Raw genomic sequence first — 18,689 nt, forward strand, 5'->3', positions numbered from 1 at the left:
TAAAATGTTATGTAATGCTTATGTACTGCTCTAATTGTTGTCATGGAGACGGAGTTAAAAGTAGAAAGTGCGAGCGTGGTAGCGCGTGAGATATGGACATGGGATGGGATTGATATAAGCTAGATGGTGAGAACAAGTTTTGGTGGGAAAAAGGAGTGAAAGTATAAAAAGGGTAAGCCAGAGTAAATAAGGGAGTCGGAGAGTCGAGTCATCAGTCAAGAGTCAGCAGTCAGCACTAGAACTGGGGAACTAGGGACTGAGTGCAGTTGGAGCACACAACACGGTACAACAGAGATGAGGAAATTATTTATTAGCAGCACGGAGTTAAGCGAGAGGCTGTAGTAATAGGAATTAAGTGCTGTAATTACATTACGAAGTATCGACATATAAATTGACAACTCAGAATATTGATATGGAATTCTGAAGTTAATGTTGAATTCCAGAGCTTCCAAGGAAGATGAGTGGAAAGTTGATTCTATTTGCAAAGTAGTATATGAGGAATAAGAGAATTTTCTAGTGCAAGTGTGTCTGCATTTGTGATGTGCTAAGATTAATGATTAAGTTATTTTAAAGAAGATTACTTTTGAAATGTGTAGCTCCAGTGTGATAGTTAACTAAAGTTTTAAGTGTGCCTCAATGAATAATATGTACAAGGATTTATTCCGGTAAGAACAGTTGTACTTTATAGCATTTAAGAGTGAAGTTATAAGAATTAACTCCTCCTGTTAATTCCTAACATTAACTGTGGTGTTTATGCTGAAATTAGCCGAAGCTAGAAGATTAATAGTCTTCCCCCCACCCTTAGTGAGATAACTACCTCTTGACTGAACTATGTGATTTCTGACTAAGGGATAATTAGAGAATACGATTGTTAAAATATTTGCTGTGAATTTCAGTGATATTGAACTTTAGAACAATCTTTGTCTTTGTTTGTTAGGGAGAAACCAGATTTTAAAGACTCAATGTTTGATACAAAGAGTTGAGTGAATGTTATGAGTTGTTGAACAGAGTTAATTTTGCATTATCTTGTATCCAAAGTATGCTTATGTTTATATTATATAACCCTGCATTAAATGTTTTGTTTTATTGATTTCATTTTGTTGTTAGCCTGATTCTTTTTCACTGCACCATTCATAAAATTATCGGACCTAGCGGGAACCTTAAATGTTGATGTTAAACTCGGCCTATATATAAAAATTAGACTGCTGAAGTTAATTAATACTTGATTCCACTATTTTGCATAGACTAATCTGAATATAGGGTGGCACAGTATAATAGAAATTTCCCTATATTTGGCTTAGTAATCAACATTAATTAATTAACCTTAATAATAACAACGTTAAAACAAGATGACAGATCAAAAGACAGGATGTACTATTACTATATGGAAGGACGATCCAACAGTAGATAGTGATATCAACATACTGGTTCAGGATACAAGTGTACAGAGGATTTGAAATTGGAAGTTACCATTACTTAGTACTAAGTGGGATAAAAATGGATATCACATTGAAAAGAACAACATGTAAGAAAGTTTTAAAAAGAATTAAAGTTGAGCAGCTTTTACAGGTAAATTGTAGACTCGGCCATACAAACATTATTGAAGAACAAATTAAACAAATTGAAAACAAGAACCAAACCTTGGAGTCTCAGTGGCAGACTCAAGAAGATATTTATAGATTCAGCTAGGGAAGTATGTGGTTAAGTTGTCTGCAAGGAGAGAAAAATAAGAACATGGGCAAGAAGCAGTCCTAGAAAAGAGAAAGCATACCAGAAGTTCTTAACAAATAAGTCGGCAGATGTCCTAAAAAAATAAGGGAAAAAATGTAAGAGAGCTAAGCTATGTGTAAAAGTAGCTAAACAAAAGTCATAGAAAGACTTTGCTAAGAATATGGAAAATAAATATCAGGAAGGCAGCAAAATGTTTTGGAGGCTACTGAAAAAGATTAGAAATGGAGGAAAGACTACTGAAAAAGGAATCAAAGATGATAAAGGTGACATGAAAACTGAAGATAAGGATATCCTAGATGTTTGGAGTAATTACTTTGAAAAACTGTTAAACAAATCAAGCATTGACAAAACATACTACAAAATTTTCAAGAGAAATGCAAAGAGGAGTACATATCAATGCTTGAGGTAGAAAAAGCTGTCAAAAACTTGAAATGTGGAAGGTCAGCTGGAGTAGATGATATCTAACCAAATGCTTAAGTATGGAGATATAAATGTTTTGCAGTGGCTATACTATACTATGCTATAGAGGGCTGGGTCAGAAGGTCAAATACCTGATGATTGAAACAGAGCTCTCATAGTACCCATCTATAAAAGGGAATAAAGCTGAATGTGAGAATTACAGAGGAATTTCTCTACTAAGTGTTTCAGGTAAGATATATATATAAGCATACTTGAAAAGAGGTTGAGGAAGATTGTGGAAGAGAAACTTGAAGAACAAGCTGGGTTCATGCCAGATAGAAGTTGTCAAGATCGGAATTTCACTTTAAGATAAATACTTGAGAAATTGTGGGAATATGACAGGGATTTGTACTTAAGTTTTGTAGATCTGGAAAAGGCATATGACAAGATATCCAGAGAAAAGCTTTTTAAAACACTACAGTTCATCATCATCAAATTCCTGCCATGTACCATCAACAGATGTACAGGATATGATAGTACTACATGAAATATTTACACCATTACTAACTTCCTATTTACAATTTTTTTTCAAATCAATCTGTTACCTGTCAAGACTTCAACATTATCAGACCTTATATTTCTATCTTCTAAGGCACTGTATTATCAATCCACCTTGGTCATCCTCAAGGTCTTTTCCTGCCATCCTGGCAAAGAACACTTGTTTTGCTAATCTATTCTCTCCCATTCTGTTTAAGTGACCATACCACCTGAGATTAGCTCTGCTAATGCATTTCTGAATGCTGACAATGTCAAGTTCTTTCCTAATATACTCGTTTTTAATATGATATTGCCAATGATGTCATCTGTTCATGCCTCTAATCTTTCTCAGGACTCTCATATCTGCAGTCTCCAGTCTTTGGTCGTGTTTTACTTCTGACCAAGCTCTCAGATTCGTAAGTTAAAATTGGTTTGAACACTGTCTAGTATACTAGAACATACTATACTAGCGAAACGATACTATATGCTAGTGAACACACAGAGGTGGCACCAGCAAATAATCAATGTTAAATTTGTGCTCTTGCATTTTATCATAACTGCAAGTGTTTTTTTTACAAAATAAGCAGCAAAAGGAAAAGTGACAGAAGGTACTAAGCAGCTGACTACTCCAGTACAACTCGTAAGTACCCATAGTCCACTAAATCTGCTATATTTTACAACTAAAAAACAGCCACGTGAAAGCGCTATGCTGACCGTCCGAAATAAAGATGGCAGCAACAAAGGCCAACAATAGAAGACTACCTCGAGTTCCGTCAGCATAGCGTCGCCGATCACCAACAAACCAAATGACATTAAGAAGTGCCGCAGCTGTGAAACAGAAGTCAAAGAAGGGAAAAAAGGTATATTGTGTGATTTCTGCTGACTGGATACATATTTCTTGTGCAAAAATAAACGAATCGGCGCACAAGCTTTTCACCAATCCAAACCAGCCCTACTTCTGTATGATGTGTCTCCCTTCTGTAAAACAGATACTAAGCCTATGCCAAAGAATCACAAACCTCGAGCAGCAGCTTAATATCATGATCCGATACCTTCTGCTCCAAAATCAGAAAGTTGGAAACTAAGTTTGAGATGCTCAACGATCAGCGCCCAACCGCAAGTGCGCCCGTGCCTGCTAACGAACTTCGTGAACTAATCACATCATCGGTACACAAGTCGCTCGAGGCCGAAAATAGGAAACTCAACACTGTTATCCTGAACTTTCCGACAGAAAACAGTAAATCTCTAAAAGAAGACATCAGAAAACTTACAGGAGAATGCAATTTCGATCCCAGAAACATCGTCAAATGCCATCGTATCGGACCCATAAACAAAAGAAAGGACGGAACGAACTATCCACGTCTCGTGAAAGGGACCTGCGACTCACCAATAAACACAACCAAATTTATAACAGCGATAAACAACAAGCTAAAGGACGCTTGCCCCTAATCGCTCATACGTGCTTGACCTGATTTAACCTTTGCCCAGAGAGAACCAAGATGCCAACTCCGAAAACAACTAGAAGAAAAATGCCAAAATGGAGACAACATTTGGGTAATAGACTACAAACAATCCAAACTAGTACAAAAACCAAGTGACGCCAGTAGCCACCAAGAACACCAGCATGCAGGCACTGCATAGGAAACGTACAGGACTCTTGGGGTCAAATCCATGCCTCACAGAACCTTGCATATCCACTTCAATATCTGTGGCCTCAACTCTAACCTCAACAGCATCCACTACCATCTGCAGTCTACCAAACCCCACCTACTGTTTTTTAACCAAAACTCAAATCTCACCTCCCCCAGCACTATTCATCTCAACCTTCCTAACTATACATTATTTAATTCCTTTCGCCCCAAGGGTGGCATCTGTGCATATATCCGCTCTGACATACCCTGCCAGAGAACAACTAGCTTGGAATCGCCCGACTTCGACCTTCTTTGGATGAAGATATCCCTCCCCATTCAGTCAAATTCATCTGCTGTCTCTATCGCTCTCCTAACACCACCAATCACTCAGAGCTCTTTCATTTCCTCTCCTTAAAAGTTGATTTTCTCCAGTCCCACTCCCCAAACAGCAAAATCATCCTCCTGCTGATTTCAACGTCCATAACACCAATTGGCTTTCCTCTTCCAGTCATACAGATCCTGCAGGCAGAGATGCTGAAATATTTGCAGTCACTAATGACCTCATGCAAATTGTTCAAAAACCGACCAGAATACCAGATAACCCAAACCACTCCCCAAATATCCTAGATCTCTTCCATACTAATGACCCCTCCAAATATACAGTGAATGTAGTAAGCCCCCCGGGTAATTCTGACCACAACTTAGTGCTTATCTCCTCCCCCATGCAACAACGCCTATACAGTTATTCCCACACAAGAGTAGTTTGGCATTATAATAGTGCCAAATGGGATAGTCTCCGAGACTACTATGCTTCATTCCCATGGTTAGACTATTGTTTCCGGTCTTCCAGTCCAGACATATGCACCGAACGCATCACCAAAGTGATCCTCGCTGGCATGAAAACATATTCCCCACACTACTCAGACCTGCTTTCCCCTAACTAAACCCAGGTTCTCCAAAAAATGTGCCAAGGCTGTACAGAAAAATCAGGCATACCACAACTGGCTCAAATCAAGAACCCCATCCTCATTCAATGCCTACACTAAAGCCCGAAACAAATGCAAGAAAACTATCAATACTTCCAAAAGAGATTTTGAATGGGCAAAAAGCAGGAAGCTTGCAGCCTGTCTAAACGGCAGCCGTGCCTTTTGGTCCCTTGCCAAGGCAATTGGCCACAACTTTTGTCCTATACTATTCCGACCTCTAGCATACCCAGATGGCTCATTTCCAACATCACCCATAGAAAAAGCTAACTTCCTGGCTTCACACTTTGCATCCAATGCACACATAACTGACAATGGCAAATGCCCTCCAGTCATTCCAACAGCCCAACATACAATGCCCCCTATATCCTTTTGCCAAAAAGATATCACAAATCTGCTGTCTAAATTAGACACAAAAAAGTCTCCGGGCCCAGGCGGAATTCCTCCAATTATCCTGAAGGTCAGTGCATCTGAACTGACTCCTATCCTATGTCACCTGTACACACTCTCTTACTCTACTGGTATATATCCCAAACTCTGGAAACTGGCCTATATTCAACCCATTTCTAAAAAGGGTGACAAATCACTGCCATATAACTACCGCCGTATCTCACTTACTTCAGTCCTATCTAAAGTAATGGAGAAAATCATCAACTCTCAAATCCTAATCTACCTTGAAGGTACCCCGGCTATCAAGCGACCACCAGTACGGATTCCGCCAAAGCTGTTCAACAGGAGATCTACTCTCATACATCACCCATCACTGGACAAACGCTATGGAGAAATTTGGCAAATCCCAAGTAGTTGCACTTGATATCTCCAAAGCCTTTGACCGAGTCTGGCACAAAAGCTTACTAAGCAAACTCCCATCATTTGGACTGCCTTAGGACCTGCAGATGGATTGCCAGCTTCCTGTCTGGATGCACACTTTGTGTGATGGTAGACGGCTCCCTATCCTCTCACCATCCAACTAATGCTGGGGTCCCTCAAGGCTCAGTTCTCTCACCGAACTTCTTCCTTCTATATATCAATGACCTACTTCAGTTGACCTCTAACCCAATACACAGTTTTGCAGATGACAGCACATTGCACTCCTCCCTTTCATTTGACAAACCCTACCCTACACAACTCACTTCAATCCAGAGAATATCAACCACCACTGCCCTTAATTCCAACCTCCAAGCCATCCTCCAATGGGGCTCAGACAACCTTGTCAACTTCAATGCTAGTAAAACCCAGTTCTGTCTTATTTCTCACAAAAAAGAACCATTTTCCCCCAGGATTGTTTTCGATAACACTCAAATTCAGAGACAAGACAAAATTTCTCTTCTCGGAATTACCTTGACATCAAGCCTCTCCTGGCATAAACACATCACAACCATTGCATCCTCAGCTTCCAAAAAACTAGGTTTTCTCTTTTGCTCAAGATGCTACTTCACCTCTAAACAGCTGTTAACACTATACAAATCACAAATCCACCCATAAACACATCACAACCATTGCATCCTCAGCTTCCAAAAAACCAGGTTTTCTCTTTTGCTCAAGATGCTACTTCACCTCTAAACAGCTGTTAACACTATACAAATCACAAATCCACCCAGCTCTCGAATACTGCTCTCTCACATCTGGAGTGGGACTCCAAAAAGTTCTCTCAAAATGCTTGACTCAATACAGAAGAAAGTTAGACTAATAAAAGACAAGGATGCCCATTACCTCCACTCCTATTCATCATCTATATGGACTGCATTATGAAAGAAAGTGGCAATGGGATATCAGAAAATGAAGATATAGAACTAAGCTCTTTACTTTATTCACTAAATAAATGACAGCTGTAACAAATTTCGCATGAAAATCAGTAATAAAAAGACAAAACTATAAAAATAGGCACGAACACAGATAACTATAACTGCATTCCAATGGAGAATCTATAGAACAAATAAAATATTTCAGCTATTTAGGCAGAGTTTTTAGTAAAGATGGCAAATTAAATTTAGAAACAGACAACAGCAATAAGCAAATATGGTATTGTGGGGAGTAGTTGAATAAATTTATATAGAATAAGAGAGAAATTAGCCAAAACACTAAACCAGCAGAATAAAAGACATTTCCCAAACCAGTTTTAACTTATGGATCTGGGCGTCTTTGACTAATTACACACCTAATTTTAAGGAGCTTACTAAGAAAATGTATCCATTTTCTTAGTAAGCTCCTTAAAATTAGGTGTGTAATTAGTCAAAGCAGTTCTTACAAGCTCGTTCAAAGGTTCATCATTTAAAACAGATCTATATTTAGATTTAATAAATTGTAACTAATGTGTTCTGCAAGCAGGCATAGCTTTGCATCCCCACCTTGCCATGTGCACACTCACTTACTCCCATACCATCGCATCAGTGAAAGGTTGGGCTCTTCTAAGTCATCTCATCTCATTTTCCTTTTACCCACTTCTAAGTCTTACCATAATTATTTGACGAGTAGTTGGCTACCCCTGGTATATACTATTGTCCTCATGGTTTACTGACAATGCTGTTTACATGTACAAACCTATAGAAGGTCTTCAGATATTATAGATACCATAATTCCTGATAGGTAATATTCAGGCAACACTGCCATATTAGATATAGTATTATATCCAAAAATAAGTGTTGCTTGCATAATATATGAGCTTCATCAAACCACTGAAATATGCAAATTCCTTACCCAAAACTGACGTGATTGATTTTTAAAGCCAGAAAAGTACTTTTAAAATGTCACACTGTGAAGAGAAATATTTGATACCATTAATAATATGTTGTTACCTTTACAACTGAAGAAAGATGAGAAACACATCATGAAGCTATTTCTTATTATGGTGATAATTTGCAACTGATGAAAAAACTAGTAACAACTTTAATCCTGAAGATGCCATCTTCATTAAGGGTATGCACTGGACATGAAAGGAATTAAAGATATTATAGATACCATAAAGGTCAATGACCCTAATTTGACATCTATACCTTCAAATTAGAAGAATACAGATAGTCCCTAAAAACTGGAATTAGAATGGCATGTAAAATTGAATTTACATTGCTCAGTTTAGAAAGAATTTATGATAACCAGTATTATAAAAATATTAATGTATTTAACAACAAAAATTAACCATAGGATCCATTGGGAGAAGTCGAAACTTTTACACAGATCTATATAAATATGAACGTTTATATAAAGAAAGTGCTGAACGATACTACACAGACCAAATTTAAACTGCAACGACGTTCTTACTATTCCTAAAGTATGGGAAATTGCCATACAAAATTGTGTAAAATAATCTTTATATATACACACACACACACACACACACACACACATATTTTTTTTTTTCCAGTTATATTTAATTTACTTCTATAACACGTTACTGCACGCATATTGAGATTTCATTGTAATCATGCGCCCTAACTGTATGTTATTCCTAGTATTGTTTGAACTACTATACTGATGATGTCCCAAGATGCTCGGGATGAAATATTTATGAATTAAATAGTCATTACTGTGGTTAGTACATGTGTTTTTAGTGATGAATTCAAAACAGGTTTCGTTATATAAAAAAAAAACAATTTGTAAATCCTTTGAGACAAAAGAAGTCGTGATCCTAACGAATGTACTTATGGAAGTACAAATATGTTGAAAACGTCACAAATATTAATTTTTGACTTTTTCATCAAGCTCTTTGGCTTTGAAAAACTTTTTCAACCTTGATAAATTTGTTACATGAAACTGCTAAAGATCTGGGAGATTAAGCATTGGTTCAACAGTCAAGAGTACTAAATCATGCCCACTAGGGTGGTGGCTTTTGGGCTGTATGCCTTTCACTCCTTACCTTGCATCAATCTCATTTACTCATGAGTACTTATTTTCTCACATCTGAGACAAGTTTAAAACGCAGATCTTTGCAAATGAAAAGCAAAAGTTGCGACATCCTCACAGCTTTGTCAGGCTGGATGGCATATCTGCTCTCAAATCAAAGGGTAACAGGATCAAATCCCACTTGCACGCACAGATTTTGTTAGTGTCTGTAGGAAATTCTCACTGCCTAGCAACAAGACCATGTTTCCAATTAGGTGGATGATGAAGTGGTTTTAAAAAGTTCCAGGTTTGGTCCCTACTAGAACAGAGATTATGGAGTATCTAACCTTTAGTCTGCCCACCAACAGTACCATGGAAGTAATTAAAGTTATTATATCCTATATGTTGTTATTTCCTTCCTCAGTAATCTTTTGATCATAAGAGAATTATAAGCTTGCAAGTTTAATATGCAGAATAGGAGGAATGTGCCAAAATATTAAATAGCAGTAGAAGAACGATGTTTAAATCAATATCAGCATATAGATGTGTGTGCATAAAATACATTTACAGAGAACGATAGTGAACAACTTCTAAAGTAGATGAATGTATGCAGAACCGGAGCTAGGGTCTTTGCCGCTCGCATGCAATTTCTATCTAGATGCCCTTGTAACGATCCAGGCGTCTGGTTCTTTTACGATAATAAAAATTTTAATTATTTGAAATTTCTTAAATAAATTTTGACAGAACGACCACACATTGGTTCGCTAAATGTAACGAACCGGGGGGTGTTGACTAGGCAGGATAATCGTTAAAACCCAAATATTCACGAAAGTTAAAGCAAATTTTGATAAAGTGACTTCACTTTAATCGTTGAATATAATGATACAGGGATTATAGCCTTCTCACCGACCCGAATTGCTAACAAAATTAAAATGAATTTTAATTATTAAAGTTAAAATTTATTTCAACTAAAGTTTAAAAAATTCTTGCATTTTACAAGTTACTAAATTCTTAGTAACTTGTAAAATTTTTTAAATAATTTTTATAAGTGGAACTATCTTTTAGGAAAATAAAAGAAACTCAAGATAGATGAGAAAATAAGAAAAGAATTCAGAAATAATTAGAACATTTAACATAAGTATTCAAAAAATAACATCTTTACAGAATAACAAAAAATAAATTAAATTACATAAATATACTTGAAAATTTTTTTAATTAAAAGTTTAGGATTTTTGAATTTCATATTCACAAAATTAGAAATAATGGTCTTAACATCTAATTCTGCACATATCATTTTCAAGCTATTAACGCCAAACTAACAAGCTTTTTTGTGACATACTTGTTTTTAAGTAGGTTTTAATCAATTTCAACTTGGAAAAGGAACGTTCACTGTTCGCTACACTAACAGGTAAGGTTAATAGTATTCTTAAAGCAATTGAAAAGTTAGGGAAAGATAAATTATTGGACACAATAAAATTAAGAATATCGAATGGGTTTTGAATATTTAAATTATCCTTCCGAAAAATATCCCAGAAAGCACATAACCATCGTATAGTTCTATTGCATTTACGTCTTTATTGTCGCCGTCCTTCAAGTGAATCTCTAAATCGTCACAATTTTTTCGTAAATCTTTGATATTAATAGTAATCTATACAAGAAATTGAAATTATCATAATCTGTTTTTAGTTGTTCAAAACATTCTATTAATGAACACATTACAACGTCTAGAAGTGTATAAAACACATTCACTCTAAATTTATCTTCTGGCGATTGTGGCGTTTCGTCATGATGCTTGTAGTCAAATTGTTGTGTCTTCTTTCGTCGTCGAACTTCCGTACCAGTTTTTAATTCTTGTTCTCCATCCACCTCTTCACTCAGTTCTTTTGCCGCTTTTAGAACTTCTTTAAAATTTGTATCTGATCGATACTCTTGTAAGAATGTTTTTAAGTTTTTGATAGATTCTAAAGCAAGTGTAATGTTCATATTTTAGACTTGAAGCATTTTACTCACAGGGTTTATTCTATTAAGTAAATCATGCCAAGTTATAAGAGAGCAAATAAATTTGTAGTCCTTTATTTTAGCACATAATGTTTGAGCTTCATGCTGAGTTTCTTTATTAAAATTTTCAGTATTTAAAATTTCAAAAAATGCATCATAAATTTCTCCTAACTGATATCGTAGAGGGCGGATTGCATTAATTTTACTTTCCCATTGCGTTTCTGATGGCTGTTTCAATGTTAAATTTTTTACGAACTTGAAAAGGATTGCCCAACGTTTGTAAGAGAATGAAAAGAAATTGTATATTTGTTGAATAATTGCAAAGAAACTAATTGTATCTGCATTCACTTTGGCTGCATCATTAATGATTAAATTTAGAGTATGAGCAGCACATGGCATGTAAAAAGCTTGAGGATTTTTGTTCAAAAGCAAATTTTGGAGCCCATATTTTTTCCCTTTCATATTTGCCCCATTATCATACTCTTGACCTCGCATGTCTTCAATGGGAATGTTCCATTTTTCCAGTAGTTCCATTATTGTTGCACATAAACCACGTCCTGTGGAATCTGATATATCTGCAAAACCTAAAACATTTTCCTTGATCTTGACAGTTCCATTGTCACAGGAAACAAAGCGAATAATAATGGTCATTTGTTCTGTTTTACTTGCATCAGGTGTGCAGTCTAAAATTACGGAATAATATTTAGATTTTCGAATTGATAATAAAATTGTATCCCTGATTGCATTACTTAAAGTTTTCAATATTTCATTTTGACTGTCTTTGCTCAAATAGTGTACTCTATTGTTTCGTTGTAGGGCCCTTTCCACATGATTTTCCATAACAGAATCAAATTTCGCAAACAGTTCGACTAATTTTAAAAAATTGCCATTATTCCTTTCATATAATTTATCAGATGATCCACGAAAAGCTAAATTTTGGCTACCCAGGAATTTTATAATTTCAATAAAATGTTCTAAATCACTCGTCCAATGTTTCTTTTCCATTTCATACATTCATTGTTTTGAGTCTGACCATCAATAGTAGTTTTGTTTTTTAAATTTTTATCAAGTTTCTTACATTTTAAGGGATTTTTCATGTGAGTTAAACTAGTCTCATGTCTATGACAAGTTGTACTTACATTTCTCCAATCGTTACAACCTTCTACAAGACTACTTGATTCAGTAGGTGCGAAAAGTTTGCAACAAAAGCAAAACACAGAATTTAAAGTTTCGAAATAAATGAGCCATGTTCTTGGCACGAGCTCCCCGTTTTCCATTTTTCTATTATAATATGTGTTGCCAAATTACGACCATACATATCTCTGGGATATATTATATTTTTCTTCTGAACAGGCCCCATTTCAATTAAAACAACTCGTAATTTTTCATCAATATTTCCCCATTCACCTGGATCTTCTATATTTACATACTAACAATGTGTTAGTTTCGCAGTCAACTACAACTAAATCTTCTCCTAACTGTTATCTTGTTATCTTGTTCAATAGTTGCAATAGTACTTTCATGCAAACTGGATGATGTGCACGGTTCTTCAACTCTGATTTCTGATGTATCGATTTGGTTACAATCTGCATCAGAATATTTTAATATTTTAACAAATTTATTAAGAGCCCCAGTTTGTTTCTTAATGTCTGCTTCTTTTGCAGCATGACGCTTACGATTTTGTACACCGGATAACTTTTTTTAAAATTTTTGATTCCATTTCTATTTTATACCCACAAGAAATTATTACACAACACGACACAGAGATGAAATAATAGTCCACACTGCGCTACTGTTAGTAGCCTACTGAGATGCATACCATATGACTGCTTAATTGGCAACAAATGTTTTATACGAAAATTCGTTTCTGCACATAAAAACTGTTCTCCGTTTCACTTTAGATAGACTGCAGTAGACACAACATTCTGCAGGCAAGGATTTAGCCTGCTCTCACTGCAAAATTGTAAACAGCCGGCTGATCAAAGAGGCAGCAATATACAATTTTTTTTAATTTTTATTTGGAGTATCCGCCTTATTTATTTTAATATTGATCATTCTAAGAATTTTTCGTTTTTATGATAAAAATTGTGTTTCTTAAAAATGAACTTATGAACCGTGCCCCGGCGGCAGCGCCCCCTTCGTAGCACCCGCATGCCTGCTTCTGCTGGCCCTGACCGTATGTATGTATGTATGTACACACACACACACAGTAAAACCCCGTTTTTACACTTTTCAGGGGATTGATGGAAAAAAAAATGTAAATAGCAGGAAATGTAAAATACATAAAAAAAAAAAGGCTAAAAGATGACTTACTGCTAGTATGTGACTCTACATACTAGATTACAAAATTTAATAACTGAAAATAAATGAATTTACAATCACTAACATTTATCTATTTAAAAAAAATCTTTAATTGTTGATTGTTTTTGCTTTTTCTGCACTCTTATAAGTTCCACCTGCCTCTCCACAGTGTATAAGGAATTAAATGCCCCATCATCTCCTGATGCACTTGCAATATACCACCTCCAAACAGAGATAGCTTCCGTTGCTTCTTTACTAGTAGGGATGGTAGTTTCTTGATCACAGTCTTCTTCAACTATTTCTTCCTCTTCTTCTTCACCAAGGTGGTTGGAAAGGATGTCTTCTACACTTGGTACCATTGATGTGATCACATCAGCATCAACATAGTCTTGAAATGAGGACGACTTATCCATCACATACCAGTTGTTGGGCTGTGACATATCTTCTTCTTCCTCCTGTAGTTGTTTCTCCTCTTCCACAAACGTAACTCCTGTCTTCCAGAAACAGTTGGATATAGTTTCAGTAGTAATATGCAACCATGCTTTGGCCACATAATGCATGCCATCAAGAATTGATATGGTCATTTGTTTTGGGTCCATACCATTATAATGCATAAACACAGGTTTTTCAACAAGCATTTTTCTATATTTCCATTTAAATGCATGGATGATGCCCGGATCTAATGGCTGAAGCTCACTTGTACAATTAGGGGGAAAGAACATTAATCTAATGTTTCTGAGCTGCAGATCTTCAGGGTGTGCAGGACATTTGGCTAGCAGTAGTAGTATTTTGCAGTGATTTGCCCCCATTTTAGCATCCAGAGAATGCATGGTGGACGTGAAGATGCTGCTGGTCATCCATGCTGTGCTGTTGGCATCATACTTAGTAGGCAGATTTTTCACATTCTTAAAACACCTTCGCTTTTTAAATTTACCAATTATCAGTGGATGTAATTTTTCTGATCCATCAGCATTGACCATGAGCAAAACAGTTACCCTCTGCTTGCTGAGTTTTCCACCGTGACGCTTCTCTCCATTAAAACACAATGGTTTACTTGGCAGAATGTTATAAAAGAGCCCAGTTTCATCAACATTGAAAATATTTTTCGGTTCATAGTCCTGAATAATAGTCTTTAGTTCATGTTTCCACTGGTTTACAGTTTCCCCTGCAACACTATTACTTTCTCCACACGCTTGATTATACACAATGTTGTGACGAGTCTTGAAATGATCAATCCATCCATTTGAAGCAGTAAAACAATTAATCCCCAACCTCGCAGCAAATTCAAGGGCTTTCTCTCGGAGTATAGTACCATCGACTGGAATACCCGAAGCTCTCGTAGAAACAAACCACTCCATCACAAGTTTATCCAATTCATCATATGTCGATGTCCAGATATATTTTCATTTTTTTTGACATAGCACCAGATTGCTTTGCAGTGAGTTCAATGCTTGACCTGTTTTTTACTAGGTTCTTTTATTGTGTTTTTCTAGGTTTTTTTATTGTGTTCAAAATGGACACAGAGAATCCAAGATCTTTTGCTAACTGCACGTGTTCCGGCATGCCAATCTACACATCACAGAATTGCCATCTTTTCTTCTACCGAAATACATTTTGTCTTTTTTCTCCATGTTATTAACATGGATCATCCACCACCGCAATTTAAAAGCAACTATCACACGCTAAATTATATAGCAGAAATTCTGCAATATACCACGTGCTTCTGAATTGCGACTACGAACACCAACACTGCAAGATAGTGAAGCGATATTTCATGAACTGTGATTTATTCATTGATTTCTAATATTCACGAGTAACAACTGTTACTTGGTAGAAGTGTGAATGTGATTTCACAATTTGCGTATGATCCTTATTCACGATTTCAATATAGCACTGAATGTGAAATCACATCAGAATACGTTACAGGTGCCACAAGCTACTGACAGTTTAAAATTACTGATATGAAAACTTCACGGTATCAATTCATACTGTGATTGAAAAATCACGGTATCGCTCATCACTACATCATTGCTGCAAGTGTGCAAGTCACCGTTATGGCAGAAACGAAACTACAGCTGAAAGCAACACCATCTGGGAACAGCAATGCGTAGATTTCTGCAGAAATCGATTTGAATGAGAGGAAATCAATTCGAAAATCAGTGTTGCCACCCGAGAAAAAACCGCAAATCAATGGAAATAACATCCACATCAAGTTGTTAATGGTGGGAAAACAATATATCATAAGAATAGGTCTTAAGACGATACCAACGGAAAATGACGTAAATAGAAGGAAAACGTAAATTGCGGGAACATAAAAATGGGGTTTTACTATATATATAAAATTTAGTTAACTCTCAAAATGTACCCAAAGGGAATGTTCACTAAGTGTGATGAAGTGAAATTATTTTTTTAGTATAGGCACCAATGTCATGTAGACTTTTCATAACAGTTTTGACTACTACTCTGATATTATTATCATGCAACTGAAAGCTTAGCAGAATTACTACTTAAAGTAATTCTTATGTACTGATGTCTTTTATTCCCCAAAGGGAATAGGTGGTTCCATATTTAGCCCTAACTTTTTTTTTTCTGAAGACTAGTGGGCAGCTAAGCTACATACTCAGCTAATTACAGCATTGGCCCATGGCTAACAGAGATCTTAATTGGCACTCAGGGAGGAGAGTACAGCAGACAAGTGTTACCATCTTGTGGTCCCTAATTTCATCATCATCAAATTCCTGATATGTACCCTCAAGGGGTGTATGTTAGTACTATGTTATGTAACAGTTGTTTGCTTAATATACCGTGCTATGTTAGTACTACTTGAAATACTTACATCATTACTAACTTCCTATCTACAATTTTCCTTCAAATCAATCTGTTACCTGTCAAGACTCCAACATTATCAGATCTTATATACTTTCCAAAGTAATTACTCCATACTTCAGGGATATCTTTTTCTCCAGTTTTCATGTCACCTTTATCATCTCTAATTCCTTTTACAGCACTCTTTCCTCCATTTCTGAGCATTTTCAACACCCTCCAGAATATTTTGCCACCTTCTTGATATTTATTTTCTATGTTCTTACCAAAGTCTTCTCATGACTTTTGTTTAGCTAGTTTTACAGAGTGTTTACCTTTCTTACATTAATAATAATAGTGTGAGCTCTACAGTCGATGTTCTTGAGTTTCTGGAATGAAAAACCATAATTTCCAAGAGAAAAAACCTGCTTACCTGTGCCAGAGATGAACTAACTTGGGAACTAGTCAAAAAAAAAAAGGCTCAGAAAAAGTTTCTCTAGTTGGAAGCTAGAATCAAAATGCTATAGCTGCAAATGTTTCACAAAAGCTACATGAATTTTTTTCAAGTCATAGCAGAGTAATCTGATATGCATGAATACTTCCATATCTATAACTTGCTTAAGGTTACTGGTATTTGTTTTAATATGTTGAAATAATGCTTCCACATGATATATGAAAAATGTAATAACTATAAATGGTTTAATGATACTGTAATAAAAAATAAAATGAAACATTTTTTTAACTTCAGCCAAATTACAAAATTATGGCAAAACTTAAAGGAGAAAAACTTTAAAAAAATTAAAAACCAGTTACCACAGGGAGGAAGGGGGGAACTAGTAACAATCAAAGTGCTAATAATCACCTGCTAATATTGAGGCTTAGATCAATGCCTTCATAAACTGACTCAACAAAACACTGAGAAGTTTGCATAGTTGTTAGGATATGCTTACACGTCTCTGCAGCAGATCTAAGTTTATATACAGCTCGTTCATTCTCTCTGATATCAACTTTATAGTGTCTGCAATTAAGAAAATTTTAAATTATAAAAATGAAATACAAAGGGGTTTAAGATCATAAAAAAAGTGTGTAATCTTTTAAGAAGCTTATTGAAATTAATTCAAAAAAGGAAAAATTCAACTGCATTAAGCAAACAACTACTACCTAAAAATAAATATTCAGATCAATAACAATTTTAAATATTCTGATATGTAAAAACTTAAACTCTTATGTTATGGTTTTGTAATAATTCAAGCATCACTAGAACCATTTGTAATAGATTGTAATTGCAAAGAACTGCAAGGCTGAACTAGGGCAAAAATTTAGAGACCACACAAACTGTTTGTTACAGTGGATAGTTTGTATTAGTGAATTCCATTGACAGAGAATTATGCTTCTATGCTGCTTCTACACTTAGTTGATAAAATAAGGCAGCATTTTCATCATAACTATTTTAATCTGAAGATAGGAAGGTTGCACGGATAGAAAAATAAGAACGCCCTTCGTGGACATAAGAAATTAAAAAAAAACATTGGAAAAGAAATAAGTCAGCATATACCTTAAAAGAATACAGAGAAAAATATAAGAGCTATGTGTAAATGTAGATAAACAAATGTCATGGGAACACTTTGGTAAGAATACAGAAAATTTGCAAGAGGTATGCAAATAGGAGTACATATCAATACTTCAGATAGAAAAAGTAATCAGAAACTTGACAAGTGAAGAGGCAGCTGGAGTATATATTTTACAGAAATGCATAAATATTCAGGTATAAAAGTTTTGCAGTGGCTACACCGCATAATTCAGAGAGCCTAGTCGGATGATTGAATTCCAGAGGAGCTATCATAGTTCCCATATGCAAAAAAAGGAAATAAAGTAAAATATCAGAATTATAGAGGAATTTTTCTACTAAAGTGTTACAGGTAAGATTTATGCATGTATACCTGAAAGAGATTGAGAAAAATCATGGAAGAGAAACTTGGAAAAGCTAGGGTTTATGCCAAACAGAGGTTGCCAAGATCAGATTTTCACTTTACAAGTAGTTGAGAAATTATGGGAATATGACAAGGATACTTAAGTTTTGAAGATCTGAAAAGAAAAAACATAAGGTGTCCATGAGAAAAGCTTTTCAAAACACTATAATTATATGTGGTAAATGGAACATACAGGAAGATGGTTTAATGTCAAATCAGGTGTAAGACAAGGGAGCACATTGTCTCCATTCTTAAACGAGTAGAAAGGCTAGTTTTGGCAAATTATGTCAATTCATTTGACAGTATTAATTCACAACATATAATAACAAGAAAATAATTAATATTTATTTAACTTATTTGCTCATATTTTGCTGGTATTATATCCATCTTCTTCAGATCACAAAAACTATTTGTCACACAAACAGCAATAATTTGGTTAACAGTGTGATCAGTTTAAAAATATTGTAACGGACAACACAAGGAACTAAAGTCCTAATTGGCACCATCTATTGTCAGAT

The 18,689-nt window shown here is 35.5% G+C and overlaps 1 protein-coding gene across 1 annotated transcript in view; it reads right to left on the minus strand.

Moving 5' to 3' along the window:
• Positions 1 to 18,689, minus strand: part of LOC150108847 (heat shock 70 kDa protein 14-B-like) — a 210,673-nt gene that overhangs the window by 121,937 nt on the left and 70,047 nt on the right. Inside the window, exon 4 of the mRNA XM_090403712.1 lies at positions 17,064 to 17,219. Coding sequence (XP_090259838.1) covers positions 17,064 to 17,219 — 156 coding nt within the window. The remainder of the gene's footprint in view (positions 1 to 17,063; positions 17,220 to 18,689) is intronic.

This window comes from Typopeltis vanoorti, chromosome 2 (assembly GCF_054136105.1).
Source record: "Typopeltis vanoorti isolate ZY-2024b chromosome 2, IOZ_Tvanoo_1.0, whole genome shotgun sequence".
NCBI classification, from domain to species: Eukaryota; Metazoa; Arthropoda; class Arachnida; order Uropygi; family Thelyphonidae; genus Typopeltis; species Typopeltis vanoorti.